A 24455-nucleotide genomic window follows, 5' to 3' on the forward strand; every position below is an offset into this window, starting at 1 on the left:
ATATCTTGCTTTTCAATTGTATGTGGCAGTGTTCTCAAGAAAATGAACCAGAATCTATTATTTTCGGATGCCTTTTTATATTCCTGGTCCCTTTCACTATACTTGTTATGTCTAAACATAATTTAACATCAAGTTCACTTTTACATTAAAAACTAGTTTTAAAATTAATACCTAGTTTTTGAGTACAACTGTTGTTTTATTAAAACTCAATACACTGTAGCAGTACATGAGCAGCTATGGCGTAAGAGGCAATGAAAGGAGCTTGAACATAAATGAGGCATGAGTTTTGCCTTCAAGGAACTTCCTAGAAAAGTGATAAGAACACAATAACTCTGGTATAAGATGTGGCAGGTAACACACAGAGAAATACAAATGGAGGAGTATGAGAGTAAAGAGGAGACAGTGTCACAGGTCTGTCAGAATTATCTGGGAGACTTCAGGAAGAAGAGGTCAACTGCGCTAATATGAAAATGACATTACTCCCAGCCTTGGCAAGATCAAGTTATCTTGGACTTGAAATTAAAACAAACAAACAAAAAAACCAACCAAACAAAAAACCCAAAAAAGATTAGTTTGCTATTTTTAAATTAAAGAGTCAATTTTAATTTGCATTAAGAAACTTCTTTAGGAATGTCTGGCTTTATACACACCCAGGTATCATAGACTTTATTATACATAGGAAAAGTAAGTATGCCTATAAAATTTTAGAGATCAGTATGAGTCTTTCCAGTAAATTCTAAAATCCTACTAGCAAATCCATAGATGTCAAAGTCTGAATAAATTCTTTTAAATTTTGCTCATTTCTTTAAGAATTTATCAAATAAAAAAAGTAGAGGATTATGGTGCTTAAGGAGGAAAGGCTTTACAGTTGGACGGCTATGATGCTGAACACCAAATCTACCATTCAGCAGCTTAAGAGCTAGCACTTACTGTCTGTGAAGTTTTAAGTTTCTCATGCGTGTAAACTCTTAGTAAACGGGGGAGCAGCTGCTGATATTATAGGCAACATTTAAGTACCAAGGACACAAAGATAAGATAATGTTACTGTCCTCTTAACACCCATTGTAGTGAGTGACTGGTAATTTATTCTTTCCTAAAGTCACAAACTTACAATCAAGGTGCTGCATGACACTATTGAAAAGCACTTATGTATTCTTCACTGGCTATTGTCATGGTTAGTAGCAAGTGTTCCAAAATAAAAATAAAGCCCTAACTTCTATTATCAGTTTATTAAGTGTTCTTTGTTTTAACAAAGCATTGATAATTATAATCAAATATAAGTTAAAATCTGGATTCAAGTCAAACTATGGCTCATTAAAATTTTTAATCCAAGCAATAATTATAATGTAGCAGAAATAAAGTTTTTGTCAATTAGTGTGAGTAACATGAATTACTGAGGAATCAATTAATAGAGAATACACTTCTAAACCTGCAAGTAGAAGTTAAAGCTAAACTACTTTTATCAAGAATGAGGAGCTTGGAGAAGGCACAAAAAGTTGATAATTTACAGCTCCAAACTATAAGGAAATAAAAAACTCAGTTATCCCTTTGTGTATTTGTTCAGATGCTAACAATAGAGAACCATGAAAATAGATTGCCTCAGTATGCAATTCTACCCAAGTACATTAATGCTGATGTGGGTTAGCCTTTTGATGTGGTTGGTTTTATATTATTTGAAAGGAGCTGGGGCCAAGGTGAGGGGGTGAAGTCCCACCCCAAATATTCTCTATTAAATTAGCCTATCACATAGCTAAAATTACTCCATTAGTTAATAAGTCCATTGTCCTCCATTCAAATGCAAACATTATCTCCTTACCTCCCAAATCACTTTAAGCAAATAATAGTTTGTATCTCTGACTTAGGGATTATTCCAGCAAGATTCTTTCCTCCTTAAGGAGTAGTAGCTGGTTAAGTAATATACAGGCTTCCTTTGGAAATGAGAAATACAGTAGGTATCCATGCAAAGCCAGGAATATTTCAGGATGAAGTAATAAGTAAGTGAGAAAGTACGTTTTATTTTGCTGGTTTCATTATTTACTCATTCATTTGTTAAAAGTTGTTAGCACTGCTATGCAACAGAAACTAAACTAAGAGTTATTGCATTTCAGTAGGTGCAGAGTTGTTGATATCTCAGTAGAGAGCAAAACTAACTTAAATTTTAAAAAATCTATGACAAAATTTACTAGTGTATAGCATTTTGCAAGTTGCTTAATTTCCCCAAGCCCTTTGTCTCATCAAAAAACAGGTTATCACTTCCTACTCACCAGGTTGTGATACATACCTGTGCTAATTTGTATAAAACGTCTAGTGCCTGACACAGAGACCCTCAATACCTATTAGCATTTTTCCTTTCTGTGTCAGATTACTGATTGGTTAATTAGAGTGCTGTGTAATATTTCAAGGTTCTCTCAGGTATTCTGCTTTCTATTGCTATGCCATCAGCGTGATGAGATGCTGATTTTAATGTGAATCAAATATTAGATATGGTCATTCATAGGAACTACCACTGAGGCAGACGGTGTTTCTACCATCAAAATTAACTTTATTACATTTTATATTTCTCAAGACATTTCAAATATGTTCTTTATTTTATTTGCCATATATCTTATCAAGAAATATTCCCTTTTATTCATTTCTTAAACAAATCAAAATAAGTTTTTTAAATGGACTTTATCCTGCCTTTCTTGACCTCACAGAGATCAGTCTGCAGGCGCTGTGCAACAAAGCATTGTTGGACCAAATCATAAAATCTGCTGATTTAATCCTTTACTGTCTCCTCTTTTCTCCTCTTCATCTTCAACCTGGTTGTATCTGCTGCTGTGTCAAAAATTATTTAATTCCCCCTCGCATTTTCTCAACAGAATAACCTTTTAGCAGTCATTTCAAACTTTTTCCCATTAATTCAGTCAACACCTTCTCCACGCTGCTACTCACAAAGTTGACTCTAAAAGGACAAGTTCCACTCCTGTAGTATGGAAAAGACTGACACCAGTTATCATGCATTTCCCCTGATGTACCTACATTTACTTCAACATATCCCTCTTAAATCCATCCTCCTATTTGCCACTCAAGCCTCAGACAAAAAAGCTTCTTTCCACTTTCTAATGCAAATACAATCAGACCTACAAATACAACGTTGTGTGTTGTCCATGAACATCATCAACTAACTACAACATTACTCAAACCCTCTATATTTTTCTCTGACTCACAATGATTTTTCTTTACTTCCAAACATGCTATTTTATACTCTATGTTTAAAATGTTTTCAATTGATTTGGTACCACAAATGACCACCACCTTTCTGGTGGAAAATTTCTCAACATGCACAAACTGTCACCTATTTCCTCTTTTTATTTGCTCTCCATTATTATTTTGCTTTGATTTCCATCATCTAACACAAACTGCTTACAAAACATAAACAACTCATCCTCTTTTTTCATTCCCATAGCCTTTCTCTACCCTCAACTTTCTGGGTAATTTTATGAGGTACTCGTTTCCCTTATTTTTTGAACAATGGAAAATTCTCTGATTTATGCCCTACCTCTGTGACCATCAATCTCAGACTCCTCTTTCTCTCCAACACCTTAAATGAAGCAGCTCCCCAAACTCCATTATGAGTTGAGTGATCGTATATATTCCCATAGATTCAGCTGTCACTTCCATGCAAATGCATTCTGGACACATCCTCAGATCTTACTTCTCAAACTGACAAGTATTTTGATCCTATCTATGTGTATTTTTGATATGTCCAAAAAGGCAGAATATATATATTCTGAATATCATACATAAGTATTTACCTGAATATTTTTGTCATGATGTGTTTCCCCCCGCCCCCCAAATTCCACTTGATCGCAATTTAAATTAACTGTCTGTACTGAAAGAGGCAGAGACCATTGCAGTCCCGGTAAACTTACTTTTTTGTCTGCGTAGTAGGGGTCCAGGTCCTCTAGGGGCTGTGACACCATGCCTGGAGGAATGTCCCCATAGATGAAGGGCAGCTGTTTACCAGCTTCCAGGTCACTGCTTGGCTTTGGGCCTTCTTCATCATCATCTTTCTTTTCTTCTTTGGGTTCCTTTGTTTTTCCTTCAGCAATACGCTGTTCAATGAGGGCAAGAGACTGTTTTGTGAAGTAGACAAAGCTCTGAGGTCCTGGGGGTGGCAACATTGCCATCTTTTCATCCTGTATATTTTATTTCCCTTTCAGCTCCTTACATAAGAGGCCTAAGTGGAAACAAAGAAATAAAGCCTTAAGTGTGTGCCAGACAAGGATGGCCCATTAAAATTAATAATTAATAATAATAATAATAATAATAATAATAAAAACAAACAGATTTTTGGTTTCAACTACAAAAAGTAAAGTTTTCACAGAATTATAGGCATGTTAAATTAGTATTTATTCAGATACAGCTGAAATATTCAAAGACAAGAGGAAGTGCACTTTATCATTTAGCAGTTCTACTATTTAGATAAGTAAGAGCTGCTAGAGGCCTGAATCTAGAGAATATAGGGGAAAAAATAATAGTTAAACCAGATTTGAGTCCAGGCTTTTTTTTTTTTTTTTTTAATGTGTTTTTCCAGGACCCATCAGCTCCAAGTCAATTAGTTGTTTCAATCTAGTTGTGGAGGGCGCAGCTCACAGTGGCCCTTGTGGGGATTGAACCGGCAACCTTGGTGTTATCAGTACCACATTTTAACCAACTGAGCTAACCGGCCACCACTGAGTCCAGTCTTATCTGCTCTCTGAATTGTAGAAGGCCTTTCAATAGTTTTTCATTTTACTGATATGTGAACACCTGATAATATCACTGAAGGAAAGCAATCGACAGATCTACCCTGGCTATAGGGAATACACTTGAAAATTTGGTCCCATCCTTTGCAGGATGACCACAACCTTTATGCTATGAACGATTTTTCTTTTTCAAGAATAAATGGTACATCACGTTGGACATCAAGACAACAGGCATAAGCTGGAATGTTCTGGGCAAGCTTAGATATATGCTCATGTGACCTAAGAGAGGTCCTTGGATAAAGTACTAAATTGGACCTAAGATCCTGGCACTGCCTTGTAATGCTTTCCTTTTTATGGGAACATATGAGACTAATGGTCTTAATCATTATTATTTATCATGTGCTTTTCTGAAAGATTGATTTCATGGCTGTACAGCAGTACGAAAAACAAACATGAGCAGAACTTAAATCTCAAATTCTTAAGACTTAATCATACTGACATCACTATTGTTTGGAAATCCTGCACCTTTATTAAATAGTATCCAGAGCCTGGGACTTCAGATAATTGAAGATTCCCAACTTCGGGCTTGAAGACTGGAAGCACCATGGGCTATATCCAAATACTGCCTGGCATTGCATTTGATATGCAATAAAAGGTTTGTGAACTCCCTTGACCGATCTTTTAATTTGCTGCCTTGAAATTTCTGTGTTATTTTTATCAAAATAAAATACATATTTTTAGCTCTAATTTTGGTAGACCTCTAATACTGCCTGAGTATTCTTGGTTTACCATTTTCGAAGATTGTACAGATTTTTAAACTGTTCTACCTCTGATGTTTTATCTTACCCTTTGCCAATTCAGTAAAACTGATGGCTATCATCCATTATATATTTACGTATTTAGGTGACGGCCACAGTATTTGTTTTGTTACCTGAAATTTAAAAGTTAACCCAAACTTTTATACTTAAATAGGCAGTAAGAAGACTAGAATTAAGACAGCCTTTACGAATTTACATACAATCTATTTCCTCAATACAATACCTTCTTTTGTTTTTAACTTTACAGTTTCTTAACATGGCATCAGGACAGTCAAGTATAGCACAACATTATTTACCAATAATTGCCTATCTTCATTATGGAGTTATCTAGCCCATTTCACTAGAAAGCTAGTTTGAACCAGGGTAACTCTCCCCAACCCCTTAGGCTCTGGTAACTCCTAGTGGTTCTTCATGCTTCATCAGTGCTCAGGAGCCTTTCCTGACAAGGGAAAGGTGCACTATCTGTGTCATCTTCAAACTACAGTCCATAAATACATAAGCTTTACTTAACCTACTGTTAGAATTAAATATCTCTGGGAACCTCTAAGATTATGAAATCAACAGACAACAGTGCATCCTTAGCCTATGATTGTGCTGGGATACAATAGACCGACCTCTCGATTTTGTAGTTAGTCTTTGTGGTTCCTAACAATCCAAAATATTATGAGGAATAAAAACATCTTTCTAGAGTGAAGGTTTTCTGTGTTTTTATTCCAGTGCTGTTTGCATGGTGTGTATAATTTCGAAGAGTTCACTGCACTGTATATTTAAGATATGTGTATTTTTCTATAAGAATATTATACTTTTTGAAAGGTTAAAAAAGGGTAAATGCGAAATTAAAAAGAAAAAACAGAAACCTTTTTCAGAAAACACAAACTAAGACAATTCATCCTTGTACTAAAGTATATATAGGAGTTTTTAGGCAGAAGGAAAATATCCTAAGAACAGAAGAATGAAAACATAGAAAGAATTGAAGAATGTAAGCATGGGTATGTATTTATGTATATATCAGAAAAACTGACTCTACCATGTAAAGTGAACAGTGACTATACAAAGCAATAACGATCATGCCTTATGGATTTGAAGACAATGTAGAATAGAATGCAAAATAAATTCCTGTTTGTGTATTTTCTTAAATCCTTCATCATTGTTTGCATATACAATCTAAATTTCCTTCAATCTTATCTGACTTTGTTATTTCAGTTACATTTCAATCGTTTTATTAAGGTAATTGTTCTCAATTTTTTTAAGTATGTTGAATATTTTTCTCTGTTGTGTCAAAAACACTGTTAAAGAATTCCCTAAGAGTAGGGCTGGCCCGGTGGCTCAGGCGGTTAGAGCTCCGTGCTCCTAACTCCGAAGACTGCCAGTTCGATTCACACATGGGCCAGTGGGCTCTCAACCACAAGGTTGCCAGTTCAATTCCTCGAGTTCAATTCCTCGAGTCCCGCAAGGGATGGTGGGCTCTGCCCCCTGCAACTAAAGATTGAACATGGCACCTTGAGATGAGCTACAGCTGAGCTCCCAGATGGCTCAGTTGGTTGGAGCGCGTTCTCTCAACCACAAGGTTGCTGGTTCGACTCCAGCAAAGGATAGTGGGCTGCGCCCCCTGCAACTAGCAATGGCAACTGGACCTGGCGCTGAGCTACGCCCTCCACAACTAAGACTGAAAGGACAACTTGAAGCTGAACTAAGATTGAAAGGACAACTTGACTTGGAAAAAAAAAAGTCCTGGAAGTACACACTGTCCCCCAATAAAGTCCTGTTCTCCTTCCCCAATAAAATCTTTAAAAAAAAAAAGAATTCCCTAAAAGTATACTGTTATATAAAAATTACTATTTTTCAGAATAGCCTTATTTTGAAAGGCCCTTCAATAACTTAAAGGTAATTAGAGAATGAATCTTACATGACTAGCCATCAGTTAAATTATTTGCAGTACTATTATCTGTATTAAAATTTATTTTTATATGTCATCATAATTACCTGTGAGCAGAATTAACAAAATATGCTTTGGGGGGAGTTTCTTTATTAAGTTACAAAAGACTAAAACAAGACCTAAACATTATTAATTTCTTATTGTTCAAATTACTAAGACAAAATGAAGTTGATCTTGACTTTAAGATTACCCCCCTACAGGTTATTAAAATAGTGATTGTTGTATGTGTGAAATCATGTGATGCTAATATTCCTTTCAGATGTTCATTCCATGTTATTTACTCAATATTTTTTTTAAAAAGTGATCACTAGCTCTAGACAGAATGCCAGGTGCTTGGGACACAAATACAAACTCGGCAGGATTGGTCCTTGTCCTCTGGGACCTACAGTCTACTGGGGAATATGAGCAGGTAAACAACTGCAATTCACCTACCATATGAAAGCAATGCGAATACACCGGAAAGGTACCTGACCTGGACTCCCGAAGGTAGGGTTTGGTCAAGGAGGGAAGTTGAGTAGAAGTTCGCTGTTCTTTACAACCTATATCCCTAATAAGTCCTACACCTTGACACTTGGACTTCATTCATAAGATTATTTATCAAGTGCTTGCTATGGTGCAGGAGCTGTCTTTGTTATTTTCTAGGTTTTTCCCCAGTCTGATCATCGTCACTACTCTCAGCTTTTCCAAACACCAAAAAATTATCTTTGGCTTTGTCCTTCCATTGAATTTGATATGTGTAACTTCATAAACTCTTTAAATTCTATCTCTGGAATTATCTAACCTCAAGTGATTCTCATTTAAAAAAAAAAAATTAAGTATGCACAAACCTTGTAAGATTGAATCACAATTTAGCTATATTGTAGATAATATAAACCAAAGTTTCTACATTCCATAGATTTTTCTTTTTTTTAAATTTCATGTTTAGAGAGTTAAAATTCCCCAATTCATGGCCCATTGTCACCACTGGCCATGCAAATCTCTATTTTTTTCTTCACACCATATCCCACTCAGCAACATTCTACCCCCTTTTCATTCCCATCCTTAGGCAATCGTCCAAATGTATTTACTGTACATCTTTGTGTTATTATGTTTTCTTGAAAATCTATTATTATTTTGGATGTATATATCTTTAATTTACATAAATTGTGTTTTCTTTTTCTTTTTTACTAAGCACTATGATTTTAATATCCACCCATTTTACTCTAAGTACATCTAATCAGTACTTGTAACTACAGCACAATACTCCAAAGTATATCAGCAGATATTTTACCTATTTGCTCTTTTATTTGGAATACCTGGGAGCCATCTAGCCCCCCACAATCCAGAGACAGATCCATGTTTTATAGGCCTGTAGCCTATATAAATGGGGAGGGGGACGTGATGAGACAAAAATGCAAAATACAAATTGGATACAAAAGTAATTATTTATTAAAAGTGACCTCAGAAATTAAATGGATTGTCCATTTTTTAAAAACTAACAAATACTACAAATACCACAAATTCCAAAATTTAATTAATCAACTGCTTAGCACATGTTTTTAATACTTTCCCTCCATTTTTGGCTTCATTCTCTTTGATCATCTCTTTGCAGGGCAACAATTTTGTAATTGGGGGAACAGAAGCAATTTAGTCTTTCCTGTAGCTCAACTGATTGGAATGTGTATGTGTGTTTAGTCCTGATAGTTGAGAAAATTTCTTTGAGCTACACAACTTGTTACTGTTAGCAGCAGGTAAATTTTTAAATATTATCGTCAAATTTACAAAAACCACCATCAACTTGTTCAGTCACTCTAACTCTTGTTAACAAGCTAATCTTAAATACTGTGAGATGATAATACTCATCAACCACGTGTCCTCAATGTCCTCAATGTAGTTTTATATTACCTCATGTGTTTGGGTGTTTTATGGCAAACTAGCCAGAAATTTAAATATTTCCCCCCCAATATATTCATATGATTCACTCTTCTTCATTAGGGGATTATCAAACAATCCAAGAACCTGTTTAATACTTCTGTAAGAAAGGCACCTCTTCCTCTCAGTGAAATTCTGTTTTTCTCACTTTTGCTTCTGATACGACAAAACATCTTGTTATATTTCACTGCTCACGGTTAGTACCGATTCTGTGCTTTTACTGACCATCTTATGATTTGTTTCATATCCCACTAATTTTATATCTGAATTTTCTCAGTACTTTAACACAAAAAGTTAAATATGACAAAGTGCTTTTCATATATAGAGGGTGCCAAAAGCCAAAAAAAAAAGTATACACATTTTAAGATAACATCTTTTTAAATGTGTATACATTTTTTGGCACCCCCGGTATATATGCATTTCTATTTACATGTATATATACATATATATATTCAATAATATGTAATTCTTAACTTAAAATATTCTTATGTATCTTTCCAAACAGCAGTTAAATTGGAGCTTTATCATGCACCTCAACCGTATTTGGGTTTCTCAACAAATCTTTAAGGGCATATTTTTAGAATTTTATTATACCTATTTTGTGTAGCTTGGAAAGCTTTATAATAGGCAGAACATATAAACTGAAAATTCCAATTTGGCACTGGTGTTTAAAACATGCCATCTATGAAATGCAACCAAAAAATATGTAACTGTTAAAAAATATCAAAGTCATCACAATTTCAGGTACTGGGGAGGCAATTTCTTTCCCTGGAAAGAAAGATTAAAGGAAGGAGCTGAACACAGCACTTGTTTTACATACTTAGCAGTGTTTTTATAAGAGGGCGTGTGATAAACATACATTAAATGACTGCAAACTACGTACATGATCCCATTGAACTAAAAAAAAGGAATCTCCAACTCAACTCCTCTTTGCTACAAACCAGATATGCCTACAGCTACTCCAACACTACTTGATGGGAGGAAAATTGTGGTATGGTTAAAATGTCTACTTTTGTAGATCTCATCGAAAACATACAACCATGTGGACACATTGCGAGGGCACCTCCTAGCTTACACTCCATTACTTCCTCAGTAAACTCACTTCTGTCACCACCACAGACAACACTGTCATGAACAACTTTGTGTGTCCCCCATTATGGAGCTGTGAAGAATTCCCTGTTAATCTATACCTGGGATCATAATTGCTGGGCCTTAGGGTGCATACATACTTACCTGGTCCAAGTAGTGCCAAGTTCCTCTCCAGAAGTCTGACCTCTTCTGTTCTCCTACCAGAGTTCACGAAGTTCTGCATCCCCACCAACACACAGTATTATTCAGTTTTCTAACTTTTACCAGATTAAGAGGTAGAAAGTATATCATTTTATATTGTTTGAATTTCCATTGGTCTATAATGTTGAGCATCTCCTCATATGTCTATTAGCTTTCTGGATTTCTTCATAAGTGAATTCTTTGTTCTTATCCCTTGTCCGATTTTTCCATTTTATTGTCTTTTATTGATTGATTAGCAGGTGTGTCCTGTATGTACTAGATTTTAACACCTCTGTTTCAGAATCGTGACTATCTTCTACTCTACCATTAACTTGGTCAATGGTATTTTTCTACATTTAGTTTGTCTTATTTTAATGCTTTGAAAGTATCCTTTACCTACTATAGCCTTTCTCACCTCTCCTACCACAAAAATTTTTTTTTAGTGCATATTGAGATAAGTCCTCTTCTTTTACTTAAGCTTAACTTACCTATAAGGATGATACCTTCTTCTAACAATTTCCCCAAAAAGTCAACTAACACACAATAATTTTTGAAGAATTTAAACTTTATAATGTTCACATCCATAAGCGTAAAATTAATCTCTGAGGTAAATAATCTTCTATGTCCCTTATCAAAGTTTATTATTTTTTCTACATAAGGATTTGTGTATTCCTGGTTAAATTAATTCTAGATACTATATTTTTATGTTGCTATTGTAAATAGTGTCCTATTTTTAAAAACATACACATTCTAGTTGATACTGGCTACTAATTTGACTTTATATCCAGTGATCCTTAATTTTCATTTTAATAGTTTGTCAGTTGTTTTTTGCATAGGTGATTGTATCTTCCGGAAATAATGACAATTTTATTTCTTTCTCCTTCTGTTTCTTTTTCTTTTCTTGAAGCACCAAGAAAGAGTACGAGTAACCATTTCATGTCAGACACTGGGTAAAATCTGGGAATTCAATGATAAAAAAGACATTTTTAACTGTTCAGTCACTTCATGTCTGATTGCACACACCTGACTAATATTATTTGCTTCGTTTCTTTAATCCAAAAGTAAATTATAGATGTGTATACGTGTGTGTGTATATATATATATATGTATATCTATCTATCTATCTATCTATCTATCTATATCTATATATATCTATGTGTGTGTGTCTACACATACACACACACACACACACACACACACACACACACTTATATTTTCTCTCAAACATCCGATCTTCCTTCTGTTTTGGAGTGGATGGAGATTCCCCATTGTGAGTAGTGGTGATAGAATTCGAGCCCTTCCTCTTATTGTGGAAATCTAAGGTGAATTATCCTTCTTTTCTACTTGTTAGTGTGGTGAGGCCACACTAATTCCTAAGCTAATCTGCATGGATTCACTTGCCCTTTACTTTGACTCCGGGATGAGTGAAGCCAAGATGAAGGAAGGTCTGGTTGGAATTCCTCCTTTGTAATGGAGACTCTGTGCAACTGTGGTAGAGTACAGTTGTGGCAAACAGAATCACTCAGCAGTCCTTGCCAAATGGGTCTGCAGAACAGCTTCTAGTGCTCCCTTTGGTCTGCTCATTTCCCCATCCAGTTCATCCAAGTTTCCACATCGTTCCAATAACTCTGTGAGAACCCAGAATCTTCTAATAGATCTCCCTTTGGCTTAAGTCAGCCAGTATTCATTTACCTTGCTTGCAACCAAGATCCTTGTTTGATATGGGGAAATTACTTTGAACTTACTGTATAGAACCGAGGTTATGATCAGAACAAGCTAATTTTAAACAGAGCCGTTTTCCTAACTTATTAAAGCATTTCTTTTGAATCACCTGAAAAATAATTATGTAACTCAGAAGTAGTGGTTTAAAAGAAAAATAATGTAGTCTACAAATGTAGAATCCATTTCATATTACTTCTTAGTTTGTAAAACACATGTGGTTATTTTGCCTATAACCTCTGTTAAAAGTACTTCTGCAAAATAAGTAGTCCAAAACTTCTATTATAAACTAAATTCAATTTTTAACATTCACTTTAAATATACTGCTCTTCTCTCTCCCCCATTATTATTCTCATGTTCCTTTAAAGGAAACATGGACATGTACATGCAATAAACTCAAGCCCATTCTCTATCCTGATAGGACCATAATCCTTTAACGTGACCTTCCGGCTAGAAGTCAGAATAGCAGGAAGCCAGAGGATCTGGGTACTGGGTGACTGTGTGCAGCTACTCTACCAGCTCTAGATGTCTACCTTGGGCTCGTATTAAGTGAAAGCATAAAACCTGGGTGTTTAAGCTACTGTGTGCTGGTCTCTATTATTAGCAGCTGAATCGAATTCCAAATAACACTAAAACAGTATTAAATAACTATCATTAAGTTTTATCAATGTGATTATATTAAATTAAACTGATTAACTGAATAAAATTATTCTTAGTAACATCAAATACACTAAAACAATTTACATGCTTCTATTTTTTATTTATCAAATTTTATTTCATTTTTCACAATTATTACATTAAAAAAAAATATGTTATTCTGTTTGAAATACCGTGTTTCCCTGAAAATAGATGTAGCTGGATCATCAACTCTAATACATCTTTTGGAGCAAAAATTAATATAAGACCTGGTCTTATTTTAATATAAGACCAGATATAATATAATATAATATAATATAATATAATATAATATAATATAATATAATATAATATAATACCGGGTCTTACATTAATTTTTGCTCCAAAAGAAGCATTAGAGCTGATGAACTGGCTAGGTCTTATTTTTGGGGAAGCACAGTATTACCACATAGGTTGGTTCCCTCAAGAAGCAGATTTTATAAATTGCAAAGGGTGATAAAAACAATCCCATGTATATTGCAATGGCTATATTGAAACAATTATTCCTAATTGAAGTTTTCCAAGACCAATAGTACTAAAATCTATTTTATAGCCTAGAAATAAAAAGAATATTTAAGAATATACATTACTTACTATCTACGGAGACTCAACAATTATTTACCATTTTGATTTAATATGTAAATCTCAGATGGCAATGATCAGACTCATTGTTCTGAAAGGAACAGAATGCAGCAAAGCCAGCTTTAAAATGTAACCATCAACTGACTTTTAGGGTGCAGCAAATACTGAAAAATGCACCCCGCCCTAACAGGGTACAATATTACTTAGAGCCTTCAACACATTTCTGCTTTTCTATGACTAAATTTAGGCTAGATGATTTTAAAAAGCCTGTATCATACATATTCCATACATTATTTTGGGGTTTATTATTTGGGGGCATGGCATTTCTAAGGTTGTCACAATAAAAATTCTGCTTTGGGAACAGATGACATTTGTTAAGTTTTCATTTCCAAACATTATAAACAGAGTAGGAAAGCGCCTTAAGATTCTAGAGAGTTCTTTTCATAATTTTGGATCATGACCCACAGTGCAAACTATATTTTACACTGTGGTTAAGTATATTCACTTATATCTGAAACAAAGTTTCACAAACAATATTTATTCCTACTGTAAATAATACTTACTGATGTTCTCTCGTCTAGTTTACCCCCATTACATTTTTGTTTGTGTGTTAAATCTACACACTACAACCCACTAATTCCATTTTAAGATATTACACTGGAGTAACTGGAGCTTAAAAAAATCGAAGTCAGACCTCTCAATTCACAAATAAGGAAATGACTTTGTCCAAGATGACAGCTGTGTAGTGCAGAGCATGGACCAGCACTAAGGTCTGGTAATCCCCAGTCCAATATAGGGGGGGAAATAACATTGGGGGATGTCTGTGTTTTTAAAAGTTCAAAAATGCAGAAGTATATATGGCTTACAGTAAGTGCCTGTCACAAAGTTCTTGGCATCTGAATAACTGAAGTTTTTAATTGATAGGGCATTTGGCTTTTTTCAGCAGGCTTGAGTTGAGAAATTCAATCAGTGAGTAGTTTGTCTGCTAAACTGCCCTTGTAATTAAGTGAAGCGATCCCCAGAAAACTAAATGAAGAACACCTTCTCATCAGTAACACCTAGAAGCTACATTGTTTTTGACACACTGCTCTTTGAAAATCAAATTTAAAATGATAGGCAGGTTGTTCTTAACTTCCTTAAAGGCATGAACAAGTAACTGCAAACTCTCTGATATTTAATGTGCCACAGAAAAGGCTCACTTTGTATACAATAATCTTTTATTGACAGCAATATAATTTGGGGATTTCTAAATTTGTAACACAGAGTTTACTGTAATTAAAGGTTAATAAATATGCAAAAATAAGTCTTGAGAAAGAGGTCCAAGATGGTGGATTAGGTAAACGCTATGCCTACTGCCTCCTAGGATCACACCAAAATTACAAATAAATTATAGAACACTCAAACCTCCAGAATCATCTGAAGACTAGCTGAACGGAACCTGAAGAATACAAAGAAGAAGCCACATACAGACTGGTAGGAGTGGGGGGAGATGGGAAGCGGGATGACCCCACGTCAATGGTTGGTGATTGAATGCCAGGAGAAACACCTCGGTGGCAGAGGTCCTCCCAGAGGAGGGAGGGGTCCCAGCCCCACAGTGGAGTCCCCAGCCCAGGGGTCCGTTGCCAGGAAGAGGAGTTTCCATGACATCTAGCAGTGAAAATCAGCGAGGACACTGTCTGCCCATCCCGGAGGGGCAGAGGGTAGCTGGAAAGCCAGATGCCCTCTTGTAAACCTCACACCCAAAGTAGCTCCCTTGTGGACACTTGACTGGTCTCTGGAGGAGGAGAGGCAGCTCAGGAGTCCACAGAGGGAAGCCCGGAGACATGCGGGGAAAGACTAAGTTGTGTGACTTCAGGGTGGGCGCTGGAAGGACAGGAGTCATTGCTGTCTCTGTGTGGAGCCTACAGGAGGGCACCATCTTTCAGTGTTAAGCCCTCCCCCCAAAGGGCCACGTGTGGGACCACAATGATCTGGTGGAATCCGCATGTGCCTACCACCTTGGTGATGCTCTGGGTCTCTGTCCCCCACAGAGCTGGTGCTATGTCACCTGGGACACTCTTGACTGCTGGGCTGCTGGCACCACTCGACAGGCTGTGGAAGCCTTTTTGTGAGGGCAGATGGCCTGTGGAGGCCTGGGAAATATTTGCCAGTGGGCGGTGACCCAAGCTCTGAGCCCCAACCTCTCCTGTGCCGCTTTTGAGAACCTGTGGGACTGACATGGGCAGTGGCTGGCCATGATGTCCTTGGGGAGTTTTGGCGGGGTGGTCACGGGCCTAGCAGCAGTGTGGGAGCCGAGACTACACTGACTTTGTAGAAACCACCACCAACACCCCTTACGGTGTTTCTCCGAAAATAAGACCTTGCTGGACAATCAACTCTAATGCGTCTTTTGGAGCAAAAATTAATATAAGACCTGGTCTTATTTTACTATAATATAAGACAGGGTATAATATAATACAATATGATATGATATGATATGATATGATATATGATATATAACATAATACAGGGTCTTATATTAATTTTTCCTCCAAAAGACGCATTAGATTGATTGTCTGGCTAGGTCTTATTTTTGGGGTAACACAGTAGCTCCCTGGAACCCCCTCCATGCCCACCTAGATCTGTACTGTCAGGGGCACTCTGGGCGCCTGGGTGGCCAGTCCCACCCCACAGGCCTCAGGGACCTTTTACTGAAGCAACAGCCCACGAAAGTCTGGGGAGATTCTGGTGGTGGACAGTGACCCAAAACCTGTGCCACAGCCCCTCTTGGGCAGTTCTGAGTCAAGCAGTAGATGGCTGTGGGTTCTTAAGGGCATTTCATGATCACAGGCCAGGCACTGAGGTTAGCGGTGGCTGGCTGCAATATTCTTGGGGGCTGGGCGAAGTGGTCACAGGCCACGCACTAGCATAAGAACTGAATCTTCATTAACTTTGCAAAAACCACCAGCCATTTCTCATGATTCCCTGGGACTCCCCCAAACCCAGCTAGTGATGCACCAAGGGAACTCTCAACACCAGGTCAAGCAGCCTGGTCCATGAACCTAAGGAGGCTCTTTAAATGGCTGACCATAAATAGCAGGTGGTAATAGGTCTAGGGGTCCTGGACCTTTTGCTAAGTTGCCCCAGGCCCACTATTGGTGGCAGCAGGCCTCGGTTCACAATGAGGCCACTCCCACATGCCTTCAGGTCTAGCACAAGCAGCAGCCAACCATATAAGCACAGGCAGCAGCCAACCACATATACCTTTGTGTCTCATACCAGGTAGCCATGGGCTGGTAACAGGCAAGGCTGAAACTGGCCTGCACAGGAGCTATTCCCAAGAGATACCAGAAACAACACACCCAGAGAACAGCTTAAGACCACACTGGAGCATTACCTGGTTAGCATCACAAGGGGGTCTCAAAAGGCATAAGAGACTGCGGGGGTGTGAATCCTTCTCTGAGGAGTCAGCCCCCACCCAGAAGCTTGTACACTGTGGGTGTAGCAAATCCTCACATTCAGTCAGACTGGAAGTCAATCCGACCCAGGCCAAAAGCAATCAAGACTCAACTACAACTAAAGAGCACACACAACACACTCAAGGGACACTCCTGGAACCCACACACAGGTAATAAGGGAGACTGTCATTGGACCACACAGAACACATACTACATAAGGCCACCCAGCAAAGACTGAGAGACATAGAAGAGATACCGAATACATAGACATAAACACAGAGTGCAGCCAGAACGAGGAAACAAAGGAACATGCCCTAAATAAAAGAACAGAAGAAACCTCCAGAAATAGAACTAAATGAAATGGAGGCAACCAATCTATCAGAGACAGAGTTTAAAACACTGATTATAAGAATGCTTAAGGAACTTAGAGAATTTTAACAGAGATAGAGAACATAAAGAAGGACTTAGAAACCACAGAAAAACCCAGTCAGAAATAAAGCATACAATAAGTGAAATGAAGAATATACTAGAAGGAATCAACAGCAGATTAGATGAAACAGAGGATCAAATCAGTGATTTAGAAGACAAGGTAGCAGAAAACACCCAACTGGAACAACGAAAAGAAAAAAAAAAAAAGAACAATGAAGATAGCTTAAGGGACCTGTGGGACAACATCAAGTGTAACAACATAGGAGTAACAGAAGGAGAGGAGAGAGAACAAGGGATCGAGAACCTATGTAAACAAATAATGACTGAAAAATTCCCTAACCTGGAGAAGGAAATACACGTACAAGCCCAGAAAGTGCAGAGTCCCAAACAGGATGAACCCAAACAGGCCCACACCTAGACACATTATAATTAAAATGGCAAAGGTTAAAGATAAAGAGAGAACCCTAAAAGCAGCAGGAGAAAGGCAACTAGTAACTTATAAGGAAGCTTCCATAAGACTAAAAGCTGATTTCTCAACAGAAATTTGCCAGCCAGAAGGGATTAGCACGGAATATTCGAAGTGATGAAAAACAAGGGTCCACAACCAAGACTACTCTTCCCATCAAGGCTATCATTTAAAATTGAAGAAGAGATAAAGAGCTTCCCAGATAAGAAAAAGCTAAAAGAATTCATTATCACCAAGACAACATTACAAGAAATGTTAAAAGGACTTTTTTAAGCAGAAGAAAGGAGAAAACAAACAAACAAATGAAGATAAAAAATATAAATAATAAAATGGCAATAATTATGCACATATCAATAATCACTTTAAATGATAGGCTAAATGCTCCAATCAAAAGACATAGGGTAGCTGACTGAATAAGAAAAGAAGACCCACGCATATGCTGTCTCTAAGAAACCCACCTCAGATCAAAAGACACACACAAACTAAAAGTAAAGAGATGGAAAAAAGGTATTTCATGCAAATGCAAAAGAGAAAAAAATATGGAGTAGCAATACTTAGATCAAACAAAATAGATTTTTAAACAAAGGCTACAATAAAACAAAAAAATTACATTACATAATAATATGTAATGTCAATCCAACAAGAGGACATCACCCTAGAAAACATCTATTCACCCAACGTCGGGGCACCTAAATATATAAAACAAATATTGACCAACATAAAGGCACAGATCAACAGTAACACAATCATAGTAGGGGACTTTACACCTCATTGACACCAATGGACAGATCTTCCAGACAGAAAATCAACACGGAGACAGCATTCTTCAATGACACACTAGACCAGATCAATTTAATTGATATTTTTAGCACATTTCACCCCAAAGCAGCAGAATATACATTGTTTTCAAGTGCACATGAAACATTTTCCAATATAGACCAGAAGTTAGCCCACAAAACAAGTTTCAATATATTTAAGAAGACTGAAATCATGTCAAGCATCTTCTCTGACCACAGTGGTATGAAAAAAGAAATCAATTACAAGGAAAAAAACTGAAAAAATACACACACACACACACACACACACGAGACTAAATAACATGCTATTAAACAATGAATGGGTCAACAACGACATCAAGGGAGAAATCAAAAGATACCTTGAGACAAATGAAAATGAAAACACAATGACCCCAAATCTATGGGACACAGTGAAAGCAGTCCTAAGAGGGAAATTCACAGCAATGCAGCCCTACCTAAAGAAACAAGAAAAATATCAAATCAACAATCTAACTTAACTCAAAAGAACTGGAATAAGAAGAGCAAACAAATCCCAAAGTTTGTTGAAGGAAGGAAATAATAAAGATAAGAGTGGAAATAAATGAAATAAACCTAAAAAAAAAATACAAAATATGAATGAAACCAAGAGCTGGTTCTTCAAAAAGATTAAAAAAAAGAATCAATAAACGTTTAACCAAACTCACCAGGAAAAAAAGAGACAGGACCCAAATAAATAAAATCAAAAAAAGAAGAGACGTGACAGCCAAAACCACAGAAATACAAAAAAATGTCAGAAAATACTATGAGCAACTATATGCCAACAAATTAGACAACCTGGAAAAAAAATGAATAAATTCTTAGAAGCATACAATCTTCCAAGGTTGAAGCCAAAAGAAACAGACAATCTGAACAGACTGATTACTACCAACAAAATTGAATCAGTAATCAACAAGTGCCCAACAAACAAAAGTCCTGGACCAGGTGGCTTCACAGGTGATTTTTACGAAACATTCAAAGAATAATTAATGCCTATTCTTCACAAACTATTACAAAAAATTCAAGAGGAGGGATGGCTCCCAAGATTATTCTACGAGGCCATCATTACCCTGATTCCAAAACCAGACAAAGACATTACAAAACACACACACACACACACACACACACACACACACACACACACACACAAAACAAACAAACAAAAAAAACTATAGGCCAATATCCCTAATGAACAGAGATGCAAAAATCCTCAACAAAATATTAGTAAACAGAATTCAGCAATACATTAAAAAGATCATATACCACGATCAAGTGGGATTCATTCCTGGTATGAAAGGGTGGTTCAAAATCCACAAATCAATTAATGTGAAACACCACATATACGAAATGAAAAATAAAAATCATATGGTCATTTTGGTTGTTTTCATGCCTAGGCCTCTATAAATAAAGCTGCAATGAACACTGGAGCACATATATTTTTACAGATAAGTGTTTTCAGAATTTTTGGGTAGATACCCAGGAGAAAGGTTGCTGGGTCATATGGTAATTCTATTTTTAATTTTTGAGGAACCTTCATACTGCCTTCCATAGCAGTTGCACCAATCTGCATTCCCACCAACAGTGTATGACGGTTCCTTTTTCTCCAGAGTCTCTCCAACACTTATTATTTGTCTTGTTGATGATAGCCATTCTAACTGGTGTTAAGGTGATATCTCATTGTGGTTTTTATTTGTATTTCTCTAATAATTAGTGATGTTGATCATTTTTTCATATGTCTACTGGCTATTTGTATGTCCTCTTTGGAGAAATGTCTACTCACTCTGCCCATTTTTTAATTGGATTTTTTTGTGTGCATGTAGTTGAATTGTATGGGTTCCTTGTATATTTTAGATATTAGCCCCTTATTGGAGGTGTTGTTCACAAAAATCTTCTCCCATTCAGTTGGTTGCCTCTTTATTTGTCGATAGTTGCTTTTGCTATGCTGAAGCTTTTCAGTGTGATGATTAGATAAAGATGTGGTATATATACACAAAGGAATACTATTCTGCCATAAGATGAAATAATGCCATTTGCAACAACATGGATGGATCTTGAGATAATTATGCTAAGCGAAATAAGTCAGACAGAAAAAGTCCAGAACCATACGATTTCACTGATATATGGGATATAAAACTAAAAACACAGAGCAACAAGACAGACAAATAAAGAAACAAAAACTTATAGACACGGACAATGGTTTAGTGGTTACCACAGGGTAAGGAGGGCAAGGGTGGTAGATGAGGGGATCCAATATATGGTGATGGAAGGAGAACTGACACTGAGTGGTGAACACACAATGTGATATATAGATGATGTATTACAGAATTGTACATCTGAAACCTACGTAACTTTACTACCCATTGTCACCCCAATAAACTTTAATTAAAATAAATATGGTCAAATCAATAGATGAAGAAAAATCATTTAACAAAATCCAACATTATAATAGCTATATTCATTTACAATAAAAACTCTCAGCAATGTGGGAATGGAAGGAACACATCTCAACATAATAAACGACATATATGACAAACCCACAGCTAATATCATACTTAATAGGGAAAAGTTAAAAGCATTCTCCTTAAGATCAGGAACAAGACAAAGATGCCCACTTTCCCCACTTTTATTCAACATGGTACTGAAAGTTCTATCCACAGAAATCAGACAAGAAAAAGAAACAAAAGTGATCCAAATGGGAAAGGAAGAAGTAAAATTGTCATTACTTGCAGAAGACATGATACTATATAGAGAGAATCCCAAAGATTTCATCAAAAAACTATTAGAACTGCAAAATGAATTTCAGTAAAGTAGCAGGATACAAAATATTCAGAAATCAGTTGCATTTTTATACACCAATAATGAACTATCAGAAAGAGAAATTAAGAAAACAACCCCATTTATAATTGTATCAAAAAAATACTTAGGAATAAATTTAATCAAGGAAGTAAAAAACCTGTATTTGAAAAATTATAAGACATGAAGAGAGAAACTGAAGAAGATACAAATAAATGGAAGCATATAATATGCTCATGCATTGGAAAATTAATATAGTTAAAATATCGATACTAGCCGAAACAATCTACAGATTCAATGCAATCCCTATCAAAATACCAATGGCATTTTTCACAGAAGTAGAAAAAATAATACTAAAATTTATATGGAACCATAAAAGATCTCAAATAGCCCCAGCAATCCTGAGAAACGAACAAAACTGGAGGTATCGTGCTAACTGATTTCAAATTATATTATAAATCCATAGTAATCAAAATGGCATCGTACTGGCATACAAAGAGACACATAGATCAAAGGAACAGAATAGAGAGCCCAGAAATAAACCATGCCTATATGGTCATTTAATCTATGACGAAGGAAGCAAGAATTTACATTGGGGTAAAGGTAGTCTATTTAATAAATTGTGCTGGGAAAACTGGACAGATACATGCAAAAAAATGAAACTGGATCACCTTCTTACACCATATACAAGAATAAACTCAAAATGTATGGAAAATTAAATGTAAGACCCAAAACTATAAAACTTCTAGAAGAAAATACAGGAAGTAAACTCTCAGACATCACCCTTAGTAATATTTTTACTGATATATCTCCTCAGGCCTGGGGAACAAAAGAAAAATAAACAAATGGGACTACATCAAACTAAAAAGCTTTTTCACAGTAAAGGAAACGATCAACAAAACAAAAAACCATCCTATTGAATGGGAGAAGGTATTTGCCAATCATATTATCTGATAAGGGGTTTAATATTCAAATTTATTAAACAACTCATACAAGTCAGTATCAAAAAAAAACTTCAATTAAAAAAATGGGCAAAGGACCTGAATAAATATTTCTCCAAAGAGGACATAAGAGATGGCCAAGAGATATGAAAAAATGCTCAACATCACTAATGATCAGAGAAATGCAAATAAAAACCACAATGAGACAGCATTCTTGTCAGAATGGCTATCATCAATAAATCAACAAACAAGTGCTGGCGAGGATGTGGAGGAAAGGGAACCCTCATGCACTGCTGGTGGGGTTGCTAATTGGTGCAGCCACTATGGAAAACAGCATGGAGGTTCCTCAAAAAATTAAAAAAAAAACTACCTTATGACCCAGCAATACCACTCCTGGGTATTTATCCAAAGAAATCCAAAACAGCAATTTGAAAAAATACTCTTATATGCACCCCTGTATTTACTGCAGCACTATTCAGAATAGCCAAGATAGGGAAACAACCGAAATGCCCATCATAGATGATTAGATAAATAAATAGTGGTACATTTATACAATAGAGTATTACTCTGCCATAAAAAAGAATGAAATCTTATGATTTGCAACAACATGGATGGATCTAGAGGATATTATGCTAAGCGAAATAAGTCAGAGTGAGAAAGTCAAACACCATATGATCTCACTTATATGTGAAATTTAAAGAAAGAATAAACAAGCAAACAAAACAGAAATAGCCTCATAGATACAGAGAAAAAACTAACTGATGGTTACTAGATGGGAGGGGGCTTGTTGGTGGGTGAGAAAGTGAAGGGATTAGAAAGTACAATTTGGTAGTCACAAAATAGTCACAGGGATGTGAAATACAGTATGGGGAATATAGTCAATAATGTTGCAAAGACTATGTAGGGTGTTAGATGGGTACTAGTCTTATCAGGGGGATCACTTCATAGATTATATATATGGCTAACCAGTTAGCAGTACACCTGAAACTAACATAAAATAATACTGAATGTCTATTATAATTATATATATATATATATGTATATATATATATATATATATATATATATATATAGAGAGAGAGAGAGAGAGAGAGAGAGAGAGAAACAAAATGTGTACACATTTTAAGAAAGGAAAAAGTTGTATTAAAATTGTAATACTCAATATATACTGATAACAAAAGATGAATACAAGCCACCTTTGACTTCTGCAATTACAAGAGGTCCTCAAAGTGGTTACCATCAGTGTAATTTTAATAGAGTTTTTTCCTTTCTAAAAAATGTGTATTTTTTGGCACCCTCTGTGTATGTGTATACATATGTACATATATATGTATACATATATATACATATATACATATGTATGTATATGTATATGTATATATACACACATATACATATATACATATATATACATATATGTGTATATGTATATGTATATATACACACATATACATATATACACATATATACATATATGTGTATATATGTATATATACACACATATACATATATATGTATATATACATATATATGTACATATATATGTGTATATATACATGTATATATGTGTATATATGTATATATGTATATGTATATGTATATATATACACACACATATACATATATATGTATATATATGACATTGGATATAAAGTACAGAATAGGGAATATAGTCAATGGTATTGTAATAGTTATGTACAATATAAGATGGTAGTAGACTGGGGGAGGTTATCACTTTGTGAGGGATGCAAATTCTAATTATTATGCTGTTTTGCACACCTGGAACTAACATAAACAAACAAATATGCAAAAATAGGTGAGGAGAAGGAAAAATTAAAGAAATGCCTTGGGAAGGAAATGACTTTTCATAGTATTTTGTTGAAGTATAAAACATCTACAAGTCCATGTATTTTTATAGGCCCCTCCCATCACTAAAT

At 35.8% G+C, this 24455-nt stretch overlaps 1 protein-coding gene across 1 annotated transcript in view; it reads right to left on the reverse strand.

The window, feature by feature from the left end:
- SCN9A (sodium voltage-gated channel alpha subunit 9) overlaps positions 1–24455 on the reverse strand; it is a 126653-nt gene that overhangs the window by 70095 nt on the left and 32103 nt on the right. Inside the window, exon 2 of the mRNA XM_081051446.1 lies at positions 3915–4222. Coding sequence (XP_080907572.1) covers positions 3915–4172 — 258 coding nt within the window. The 5' untranslated portion in view covers positions 4173–4222. The remainder of the gene's footprint in view (positions 1–3914; positions 4223–24455) is intronic.

This window comes from Rhinolophus hipposideros (genome assembly GCF_964194185.1).
Source record: "Rhinolophus hipposideros genome assembly, chromosome: 6".
In the NCBI taxonomy this organism is placed as follows: Eukaryota; Metazoa; Chordata; class Mammalia; order Chiroptera; family Rhinolophidae; genus Rhinolophus; species Rhinolophus hipposideros.